Source organism: Globicephala melas, chromosome 20, assembly GCF_963455315.2.
Source record: "Globicephala melas chromosome 20, mGloMel1.2, whole genome shotgun sequence".
Classification (NCBI taxonomy): domain Eukaryota; kingdom Metazoa; phylum Chordata; class Mammalia; order Artiodactyla; family Delphinidae; genus Globicephala; species Globicephala melas.
Window position 1 is genome coordinate 3,731,371 of NC_083333.1, and position 12,536 is coordinate 3,743,906.

Here is a 12,536-nt window from a genome sequence, read left to right on the forward strand (position 1 = left end):
TTTCAGGGATACTGTGAACATCAAACAGCATAGCACATGCTGTAAATGCTCAACAAATGGGAGATTTCACAGTTCATACACTTAAAATACAGTTCACTTTCTAGAATTACTCATTTCCTTGTGCTTCCACATTGCTGGTTTGGTTTTTTTGTTTTGCTTTGTTTTTTGATAACTTAGGAGCTTGTGATAAGGATCAGAGCGTTAAGATCATTAGAATTCTGACTACTCACCAATTATTCTGATTGACTAATTTCATTACAAGGAATAATACGTTAAAAAGCCAAACCCAAAATTTATATCTATCAATAGTATTAAAAAAAAAAAAAAAAAAAAAGCCTGGTCATGGGTGACATTTTTTTCCTAAAATTTAGACTTTCAAGTTTATCATAGTACTCACATTTAACTGTACCCACCAATAACACAACATTACAAAATAAAAATTTCAAAGAAATCAATGTAAAAAATTTCAACAGAAGCCCAGGTTAAACTCATTTCTGTCAACTTTTTACTTTTACGTAGACGAATTTTATATTACTTACAACATTCCTATGTAAATTTACACACTAACCTGGTAGAAATTCGACTAAAGACTGCATTGAAGTTGTTACAGCTGAGAGAAAATAAAACCCCAGAGGCAGAATTCCGAAGTTCAGCTGCATGTTGGTTTCCCTCACGACAAGTGTGAAGAAAATGGCAGATTTCTGGCAGCAACTGTTTGACCAGCATCGTTTCATCTAACCTCATCGTGTCCTTTGGTTGCTAAAATAGAAATAATCACATAATTCTAAAACTTTCTTAAACTTACGTGTAAATATTTTCTATTATGGAAAATTTCAAACATACATAAGCGATGAAACAGAATAACGAACACCCATATACTCATCACCTAGATTCCACAATTGTTAATATTTCATCATGTTTGCTTTATCTATCTACCATTAGTTTAATAAAGAGGGTGGTTCCATCTTTCACTTCTTAATCACAAGAAAAGTCCAGGTACCCCCATCCATCCTCCTCAGCACCCCAATTTCTGCTTTTTCCCCTGTTCATCAAATCCCTACATAAGCCCTTCCCTTCCTGGGAATCCCTAGCTTATTGTGAGTCCTAAATAAACTTTACGCATATTCACTGGTGAGTGCACTGTGTCATCTGTCTCAACATCCAAATTAATTCCTGGGTGAGCAATCACATCTACCTTTGGGCAGACTGACCAAAACAGATATTACTTATTACAAATAATTTTGTTTTGGTTTAACCATTTCAAAGTAAATTACAAACATCATTACTTCACTACTAACTTACTTCGGCATCTCTAAAATATAAGAAAATTCTCCAATATAACTTCAATGCAATCATCACACCAAGGAGAAAAAAAAAATTCCCTTAGATCAGCTAATACCCAAACCATATCCAAATTTCCCCAATTGCCCCGTAAATGTCTTTCATAGCTGTTCTTGTTTTATTCAACCAGGATCCAAAAAAGGTTCACAGATTGCAACATGATTGTAACATTCCTTTAGTCTCTTTATCCTAAAACTATTTTCCCCTCACACACCATATAGATCATTTTTATTTTCCATAACACTGACTTTTTTTAAGAAAATAGACCAGTTGCCTTACAAAATGTTGTATATTATTGATCTGATTATGTCTTAGTGGTGAAACTTGTTCTTCTAGTTGTTATATTTTCTGTTAAGCTGGAATCTAAATATAACAGTCTGATTAGATTTAAGTTAAACACTAGGTAGAATTCACTACAGTTTGTATTACATCACATCAGAAGTACATAATGCCAGGTGGTCTCTCTGTTAATGACACCAAGTTTGATAACTTTGGTGTTAACACTGAGGTTTCTACTTTGTAAAATAAATCTCTACAATTAACAAAACAGCCAATGGATAAGCTACTCTTAGGTGAAAATAGACTGTTCCACATCAGTATTTTGCCTAATGGCTTTAGTATCCTTATATGAAGGACAATTTTGATAATATCAAGCATAATGACAAAGAACAAATTTTTGTAAGTGTGCTATGATCAAATCTGTAATTGCATTCCAAAAGCTTTCAGATGCAAATACACTGAAATATTTGGACAGTAAATAAACAGATATCACAAAAACCTGCAAAATTTGAGTTACAATGCTCTTTCTTATTTATAGGCTAACCAGACAATACAGGTGTTGAAACCAACTCCAATTAATATACAAATAAAAATTATAGAAGTGTTCAATCTTTTGAATAATGGTCATATATACAGGATCAAAAATACTTAAGATTCCTCAAATTCTACAAAATTTTACTCATAAAATTTTGGTTTTAATCATGATATTGATAAGTATTTGTTCACTTTCATTTAGCTAGTTCAACTACTAATATGATAAATATGTACTATAGGGCTCAGTTCTTAAACTGTCTCAACTTACTTTGATCTAAAAAGGAAAACCAATAACCAACAAGGACCTACTGTAAAAAAAAAAAATTTTTAATAAAAAATAAAATAAATAAATAAGTAAAAAGGAAAATCAGGACACAACCATAAAGTCATTGAAGGCAATCCAGAAAAACACAGCTGTTCAATAATATGAATAGTATTATTTTTAATTATAAATTTAATTTAAAAATTTATACATTTTCAATAGAGCAGAGCAAGCTAATATATATTTTATGTATTATAAAAGCTGTACCATGCCCACTTAGTAGGGATTCAATTAAGCTATCTCCAAAGAGTATCAAATTAAACAGGGGTCAATGATATCAGTGATCATTATCCAAAATACCTTTACCACTACCTCTCAATTATAAATGTTAATGGAGAAAAGATGTAGAACTGAAGAGGCAATAAACCAGCCTACCCCCATTCAAACATGGGTGTCACTGATATACTGGCATCTACAATCAAAGTAATAAGACCACTACAAAGAATTGATTCAAGAGAAGTTGAAAAACTGTCCACCTTCAAAATTCCATCATCCTATTTAACAGCTTTTTTGCTCTTTCACTCTATTTTACAAATGAACAGCCCATCACAGATTAATACATAGCACAAAGCTAAAACAGAACTAGCTTGTCCTCAATTTAAGAAGAAAACTTATAAGCACTGTCGCACAATTTTGGAATGTGGACGAGGGTCAATAAAAGAATTTAAAACATTATGCTTAGGTTTTGTGGCCTATAGTCTTAAATATTATACTTCTCTTCCCTAAGGATACATCATTGTGTGAATGTAATTATTTTTTCCAATTCCCTACCCTACCCCTTTTCCAACTCCCTACGCTACCCCTTCTTTAAACACTTTGTTCTCTCTGTTCTCAATTGATCAGTCCTCATATGTCGAAGTCCCTTCCCATCTAGTTTTACTATAAAGAACAATTATAACATATGTGGAAGAGAGAAGCAATTCTGAATAAAAGCAAAAGATGGGTCAAAGGAAGAGAGATTATAATCTCAGAAGAAATAAGTTAACCCCAATACATATTGAATAGACAGATCTTTAAAATGGAGGTATTAAATTTATATATTTATGTAAACTCCTACCATTTTCCAGGAAGAATTAAAGCTACTAAAGTATAGAAGCACTATGCTTTATACAACAGAAACATTCTTGGGGACTTCCCTGGTGGTCCAGTGGTTAAGAATCCACCTTCCAAGGCAGGAGACGCAGGTTCAATCCCTGGTCGGGGAACTAAGATCCCACGTGCTGAGGGGCAACTAAGCCCGTGCACCACAAATACTGAGCCTGCACGCCGCAACTACTGAGACCGCGCATACTGGAGCCCACGCACCACAACTAGAGAGAAGCCTGTGTGCAACAACTAGAGAGAAACCCGCCTGCAACAACTAGAGAAGGCCGCACGCCGCAATGAAGAGCCCGCGCACCACAACGAAAGATCCTGCATACCGCAACGAAGATTCCTCATGCTGCAACTAAGACCCGACGCAGCCAAATAAATAAATAACCAGAAATATTCTTGAAAAATTTCTAAGTAAGTCATGGTTGAAAACTCTGAGATAACTATTTAGAGGAAACATGAAAAACAACTGTTTTGTACTCAACTACTCCTCCACGTATCTATTTTATATGTTCATATTTACATAACAAGTGTTCTTAAGGTAGAATCTATCACAGTAATAGTAATAGTTTTAATTTTTTAAGTTCTCTTTTACATAGATTTGAAAAGTAAAATATAAAATCAGATTCACACAGGGGGAAACAAGATTCTCTTGGTCTTTAACATCACATTCTTTGACAGCTAAGCAATGCCACAGGCCTAACCAACTGGAGAAATCAGTTAAATGAAATAGTGACTTTTCCACAAAATTTTTTCTAGAAAACCTGAGAGAGAAGAGATGTGACTCAAGCTTAACACTTTATAAGTAATCTTAATATCTATTTAATTTACAAAAGATGAGAATATAATTTTTTCTTGAAAATTTCTCTATGCTACCCAGTCAGCTCTGTTAACAAAATTCATTTTCATGTCTTAGACAAAAAGTCCATGACTCTTCTCCTTGTCCACACCTATGCTTCAGGACATCAGATCATTCTCAAAACTGAATGCACAAAACCTGCCTATTCAAGAATAGATTTACTCACCCCAGCAAGACATTTTTCCAGTGTATCCAATATAATCAACTGAGAGAGATATAAATTTTTTTCAGCAGCTTCTCCAAATATTCTCTAAAAGAAAAGATATTCAGAACACTAAAAGTTGGTTATTACTCTCCACTACAAATCAGCACACATCTGAAAAGTGAGGGCCTAAGGATCAAGAAAATCAATAATCATTGTATCTCCCAGATTATACTATATTTAAATCTATTATTTCTGATTTTCTCCTAATGCTCACACAAAATAAATTCTCAGGCAAACAATCTGTCATCAGCCTGCCACAGTAAAAGATACTCTGGGTTATACTTTAAAAAATATGTAGTAAATGCACTTTGAAACAAACAGCAGTAAAGAGATGCTAACATTAGGAAAATCCCATGTTCTGTTATTTTTTAAGTAAAATTTAGATTTGAACAATATAGAAAAAAATATGTAGGATTTAGGTACACATATAGATCTTTACCAGAATCTTGAACTGAACATTTATGTAACCACACTTTGATGCCACAAAATAATCAAAGCCTAACTCTTACAGCAACAAAATGCTGTAACACCAATTAAAGCGAGTTTTAAGCATTCACTATCTTTAAATCAAATACTACACTATTAACAGCAGACTATGGTTCCCACAATTCAGTTTACTCAATAAGCACTAAATGAATGCCAATATCTCAATACTGTTTTTGTTTTTAAAAGAAGGGTCCAAATACTAAAACATTTTCAATATGAGAACATGGCCACTTATCTATAAAAGCAAAGTCCTATCTGTATGACCCACACACTATGCAACAGAAGCGTTCCATAAAATCTTAAATGTATTTCTGTAAGTCACTTTACATATTTATAAAAGGTCCTTTTTTCAGAAAATCTTAATTTTTTTCCATAAAGAGAAAATATGATTGCCCAGTCCTCCAGTTTACCAATTTTGTAAGCCTGGGGTATCTTCCAATCAACTTTTTCAAAAGAAAACACACCAAAGATGATGTGACTATGAAAATGGTACTGATTTTCACAATCTACAACCAGAAATCAGTTTCACTGCTCAGTGCAAACAGTATAAATTGTGGTTATAAGTGCTCAAAACAAGCAGAGCAGTTTGGAGTTAATCAAGAAATATCCAGATCGGTTGTTCTGGACTGAGTATGAAGGAGATTTTAGATAGAAACTGACACAGAGGAAAGAATCACCAGACAGCAAGAGGAGAAATAATATGTTCAAAGGTACAGAGAGAAAATAGTTGGAGTACCTTGAAGTCTAGGGAATGTAAACAGATTTTATGAAACAGGAAAATAAGAAGCAATTATGAGCTTTTGACAGTGGAAATACTTGATGAAGTATTTGAGGAAAACTTTCAACACAGGTTCTCTACCATGGAATCTTTCACAGGTTACAGGACGAAGGAAATAAAACAGCATCTTCACAAAAGCAATCTCACATTTTAGGACTACAAAGTCATATTTTATTTAGCATCTACTTAAGACTGGGACAATCTGATATGTAAATATTCAAATGAGAAGCTAAGGAAAAGATTTTAATAGATTACTATGGTCAATTTAAATATGACAAAATCTGTATGAAATCCTAATTCCAGAAAAATGGATCAGTAGATATAGGGTCACAAATAAGCCAAGTATCTAAGAAAAAGAATTAAAATCTAAAAAGAAAGTTAAAAGGTTACCTGTGCTCATCCATAAATTAAGATGAATGTTTATATCCAGGGTCCACAGAAAATGACTTTACATATTTCAAAATATGCTGTTCCAAAGTTTAAAATCAAAAACAAACCGAATTCTCCCGTAAAACAGTAATGCAAACACTCACCATATTGTTAACATTCTTTAAGATAGTGGTGAGGCCGCTTATAACCAAAGAAAACTTGTATTTGGAAATATTGATAAGACATTCCTTGTTGTGTTCGGTACTGACTTTGGTATGTGTGTTCTGCTGTCCTGTTTTTATTGGAAGCTGAGGAAAAAAAAAAAAAATGTTAGCTTACATTTTAAAATGACTACCGAGAACTCTATTTCTCATTGAAAATCATGAGATATTAGGAAAATTTTATCAACCACAATTACCTATATTTGTATCTCAAGCTCCAATTTTCAATACATAAAGGAATTTATAGCAAATCTAAAATTCTTTAGAAATTTCAATTTTTGCAGCTTTCTTTCTAGAAGTCATAAATCTCTATCTACCAAATTAAATCTTTACCCAGCACTATGTAAGACAGAATGATGACTCACAGAAATAGAGCTACTTCCTTGTAGCTAAAAATTATTTCAGAGAAATATGTCTGCAATAAAATGCGATCTTTTCTTTTATATATTGAACTCAAGCATTAAAAGAACAACAGACCAAGAAAATCTATGCCTTAGACCTCTAGTCAATAATGGCAAATAACAGCAGATTGTGCAGAAAAGAAAACAAACTGTATAGCCTGGAATATACATAGTAAGACTGATTCAGGTAAGATAATCACCGTCAGGTACACAGCTGAGGGAGTAACAGAACAACAAAGAGATAAATCTCATGGAAAAAAATATCTTTTAAGGGAGATATTATATTTATATTTACCTATATTTATCTGAGAATGAACTAAGTGGCACTACCAGGAAGTTCATCTCTACCCTGTTTAAGAGCAGCATTCTGTATTGAAAGCATCACGAATATCTTTACTGTTTAAATATTAGATCCTGCTAACACTAATACAGAACACTGACGAGGTTCCTCCGTGAAGAAACAAACCTGTGTCCAGCTTCCTCATTTTTAAAATGGTGCAACAAAAGGTGGAAAGAGACCAAGCAGCATGCCCGAGTTTGCTTAGTCAGTTAATAATGTGACTAATTTGATGGTAAAGAAATACTAAATAAAAGAGGGGAAGCATGTTTAGGGTTTAGAAGATAGGGCAGAACAGAAGCTACAGAATTACATAATGTTACAACATTATGGAGAGAAAAAATTCTGAAAGACCGAAAAAAGAGGACTGTAGAAGATGGCAGTGGCTGCACCAAGAGGAAACTGTAATGTAAACTGTGGACTTTGGGTGATTATGACATGTCAATGTGGGTTCATCAACTGTAACCGAAGTACCACTCTAGTGGGAGATGCTGATAATAAAGGAGTCTGTGCATGTGTGGAGGCACAGGGCATATGGGAAAACTCTTTACCTTCCACTCAATTTTTCTGTGACCCTAAAACTGCTCTAAAAAATAAACTGTTAAAAAATGCAAATAAATACACATAAGATCTTTTACATTTGATATTAAGAAAATTAAGAATTGTTAATATCCTTAAAAAGAGAGACAGAGAGAAAAGATGGCAGTGGCTGCAATGTAGCTTGTGAACCTCCCCAAACCCCTCTGTGAGGGTTCATTTTACATGGCAACTTGACTGGATCATAGAGCACACAGATATTTGGCTGAACACTATTTCTGGGTGTGTCTCTGAGGGTGTTTCCAGATGAAATTAGCATTTGAATAGGTGGACTCTGTAAAGCAGTTTGCACCCCGTCCAATGTGGGTGGGCATCAGCCAATCCACTGAGGGCCTGAATAGAATAAAAAAGGCAGAAGGAGGAAGAATTGGTCCCTTTTGCTTAACTACTTAAGCTGAGACATTGATCTCCTGCCCTTAGTGTTCCTGGTTCTCAGGCCCTCAGACCCTTCTATCTCCCCTGTACTGGTTCTGTTTCTTTAGAGAACCCTGACTAATACACCCCCTCATAAAATAGCAAAGAAGCCAGAATCGCAAAACCCATGGACCATATATCTACATCAAAACTAGGGGACAAGGCACCCCACAATAACCAAAATACAAGCAGCAAATACAAACAAACCACTTACAGCTACAAAACTGGTGTGGTATAAGCATCTGTGCAAGAGACAGCAGAGGGAAGCATAATGTTTGATGGGTCTGACAAGGAAAATCCCCAAACTGCATTAGATCCTCAGTGAAAAGTACAGCAGGACAAGTTTAGAAGCTTAGCTAAAATACAGGGGTTTTTGTACACATGGCAATTGGCACATGTGTGCAAAAGGTCTATAATAAAGTCTGAAAAGAAGATAGCACACTTTAAACCATCACTGTCTAATAGAACTTTCTGTGGTTAGGATATTATACTATATCAACAATGCTCATTACAGTAGCCACTAGCCATATATGGCTATTAAGCACTTGTTATGTGGCTAATGCAAATGATGAATCAAATGTTTAATTTTCTTTTAATTTATTTTACTTAAATTTAAGTAGTCATTGTACCCACTGGACAGCACAGTTCTAAACCAACCAGCTAAAGAAACACTTCCTTCAAGGATGAAGCCCATGCTGAGAAGAAATTGCTGAGATTCACTCCAGACTGAAACAAGAACAACAGGGCAAAAGAAAAAGATCCAGATAAAGGTGGAAGAGAGGAAGGAAGCCAAGAGAGCTCACAAAGAATGCGATGACGTATTTGTTTAATTTCATGAAAGCAATAGAAGAGCTCCAGAGCCATGAAGACAGAAATTATCCTGGCCCACATTTCTCTCCTACCAATTCAGGAAAACTAATTTCACATAAAAATGAGCAACAGAAAACACTGTAGTCAAATCATATGTGAAGTTATTTTGAGAAAAAAGAATAAGAGACAGAATAACATTGCAACAGAAAATGAAAACACACCAAAAAGATATGATCACCAACAGATGAAACTGTAAATTATTAATTCAAAATGAGCCAAGAGAAATTTTTTTAAATGATTAAAGATATGAAATAACAAATTAGAATTACAAATAGAAATAAGTTGACAAAACTCAGGAAAGAATTAGAAAAAAAAAGAAAAATCATTTCAGAAGTGAAGACTAACCAGAAGATATTAAAGAGTGAATAAAACAAAATATAGGGCTTCCCTGGTGGCACAGTGGCTAAGAATGCGCCTGCCAATGCAGGGGACATGGGTTCAAGCCCTGGTCCGGGAAGATCCCTCAAGCCGCGGAGCAACTAAGCCCGTGCACCACAACTACTGAGCCTGTGCTCTAGATCCCGCGAGCCACAACTACTGAGCCCACGTGCCACAACTACTGAAGCCTGCACGCCTAGAACCCATGCTCCACAACAAGAGAAGCCACCACAATGAGAAGCCCGTGCACCGCAGTGAAGAATAGCCCCCGCCTGCCTGCAACTAGAGAAAGCCCGCACACAGAAATGAAGACCCAATGCAGCCAGAAATACATAATTAAAATTTATTAAAATATATATATATCTAATGCTTTAAGAGAAAAAGAAGGTAAATAGGAGGAAAATTCTAATATCAAAAAAAAAGAAAGAAAAGAAAAATGAGATGGGATTTGCAATAAAGTGACAGAGAAGACAGGCAAACAAGATCCAACATATGTATAACAGGAGTCCTCAAAGAAGGAAATCAAATCAATGGAGTAGAATGAATATTAGAAACTAGACTTCAAGAAAACGTTGCTGAAATTTTTCAAAAACACTTGAAACTATATATTTAAAGGGCATACCACATACCTGGAAAAACTGACCCAGAATGACCAATACCAGGGCATATTTTAGTACAACTATTGACCTTCTGTGAACAAGAAAGAAAAAAAAATCCTTTGAACATTCAGGCAGAAAGAGAAAGCCACTTACACAAAGAACAAAAATTAGACTGTCATCAAACTTTGACAATACTATATGCTAACAGAAAATGAAATAATATTTTAATATTCTCAAGAGAAGATAAAGTAAACCAAGGATTTTATATGCAGGCAAACTGACTCCCAAGTACAATGGTGACAATCAAACTGTTCTGAACTGTAAGAACCCAGGAAATATTGTTCCCTTAAGCCTTTCCTGAGGAATCTACTAGAGAATATACTTCAGTCAACCAAAATAACAGGAGACACATCCACATTAAGAAGGACCATTAAATACACATTTATTAAAAGAACTGAGAATAAATGACGAGAGTAAGAGAAAAAACATACTATATAATTGCTATGTATAATGACAGTATAGATACAGTACAATTATCAAAAATGGGGAGAGGGTAGTGAGAGTATACAAAAAGTAGGATGTTTCCTGATTACCTTATGGTACTAAGAGTAAAAGGGTATTATTTTAAACCAAATGCTAGCTGACGAGATGAGAATAATTTACTAGCTGTTTCAATATTGCTTACAGAAGAAAACCACTATATAACAACTTGCCCTCCCAAGAAAGGGAGGAAATTAGAGCACTATACAAAGACATCAATATAAAAGTAACCAACAGAACAAAAATACAAACTGCTGGTTTGTGCTGGGTGAGCAGTGGCACAAGCCCATCACCAGATGCTTAGGTGAAAACCTACAGAGGGGGTAACTAAACACAGCAAGGGTTTCCCACGTGGCTCTCTTCAAGCTTCTCCTTCACAGTCGCACTTTAGTGGCTGGACATAGTTGGCTTCTCAGATTTCCCTAAAAGCTCCAACTTGTCTACCCATTGTCACTAATTTAGAGGATCTGACTAGTGACTCCTTCTCTGATCCTCCAATTCCCCCTTCTAGATCTTCACCCCACGAGTCCTCTCAAAATTGTATATGGTCTAATTTCCATAATAAGTCCCTTCCCACATCACCCAATCAGCTTCCCTGACTGAACCCTAATACACAAACCTTCTGAAATACCAAAAAATATGCTGGGAGAGCAAATAACATAGACCACACAATTACAAATGACTTAAAATAAAAGACTTGTATAAATATAAATGTAACATAAAAAATATGACAGAAATGAGTCCAAATTCATCAAACTATGGAACAGTCTCCAGGATATATCTTTAAGTTAAAAAAACAGGGTGAAGAAAAGAGTATACAGTATGCTACCATCTAAGAAGCAGGAGGAGAAATAAATACACACACACACACCTCTTCACACAAACAAAAGCAGAAGGATGAAACTTAAAAACTTTTAAGTGGTTACCTTCAGGAAGTGAAAGAAAATAAAGGAGAGGTGTTGAGGATAGAATCTATATTCCCTGGTTTTTGTAGATTTTATTTTGAAATTATGTAATTTATGTAAATATAAAATTAAATTAAAATTCTAAAAAATAAAATAGAAATCAAAAATAAACAAATGAACTGAAATTTGTATCCAAATTTTTAATGGCATAGTCACAAAGAGAAGAACTATTCTAAGTTATTTTAAATCATATTAGGTTGACTTCCTAATGGAATATACTCTAGGGACAAAAAAATGAAGATAAATCTTGATCCTGTATGTATTGTGGGATCATGGAAATGAGTGATTCGGTGATATTTTAATTCTGTCACTACTGGTGTCATTAAAAACTGCGACTCTCAGAACAGGAGAGGTACAGCAAAGTAAAAACCCTGTAGTCTTGAATTGGAACTGGAAGTATCTATATCAATTCTTAATGTAGTTTTATCTTGTATGAAGAAAATAAAATATATTTTTCTCCCTTTGTTTGCTGAAAATGCCTAAAACAATGACCAACCCTGCAGTAATGATCTTGAGATTCCATTTCCTGGTAAAAGGAATTGGGACCCCTTCAGAAAATGGCTGATTCCACATCTGAGGCAAAAAGGTACATGATGAACCTGGAACACTTTGTCATACCAGATAGCAAGAAAGCTGCCAAAGAAAGCTATCAAAGGGTCGAGTCAAAAAGACTCAGGAATAAATTTTGAGGAGGTTCCCACTGACCAAAAATGGAATAATTTGAACACTGTTAAGGACAACAATTTTAATTTATTGAAACATCAAATATGTTTTTTTTTCAAATATGTTTTAATCCATACTTCTGCTTCCAAGGTAGAGTAATTCACAGCAAAACAACACCTCCCTCCCCCAAACTCACACACACACACAAAAAAGAAAAAATACAAAAATCAACTGTTTGAAGATTTTAGAGAGCTACTGAAGGAATGAGGACTAGAGAGGCTAAGTT

The 12,536-nt window shown here is 34.6% G+C and overlaps 1 protein-coding gene across 7 annotated transcripts in view; it reads right to left on the bottom strand.

The window, feature by feature from the left end:
* The window catches only part of NF1 (neurofibromin 1), a 250,416-nt gene that overhangs the window by 188,075 nt on the left and 49,805 nt on the right, over positions 1-12,536 (bottom strand). For 6 of the 7 annotated variants that reach the window (XM_060290048.1, XM_060290047.2, XM_030862088.3 and 3 more), the window contains exons 2-4: positions 6,430-6,573; positions 4,594-4,677; positions 569-759 (exon numbers count right to left, since the gene is read on the bottom strand). In XM_060290048.1, the coding sequence (XP_060146031.1) occupies positions 569-759; positions 4,594-4,677; positions 6,430-6,573 (419 nt within the window). Of the gene's footprint in view, positions 1-568; positions 760-4,593; positions 4,678-6,286; positions 6,303-6,429; positions 6,574-12,536 lie in introns of those variants that run through there. The other variant, XM_060290049.1, reaches the window with a different exon arrangement.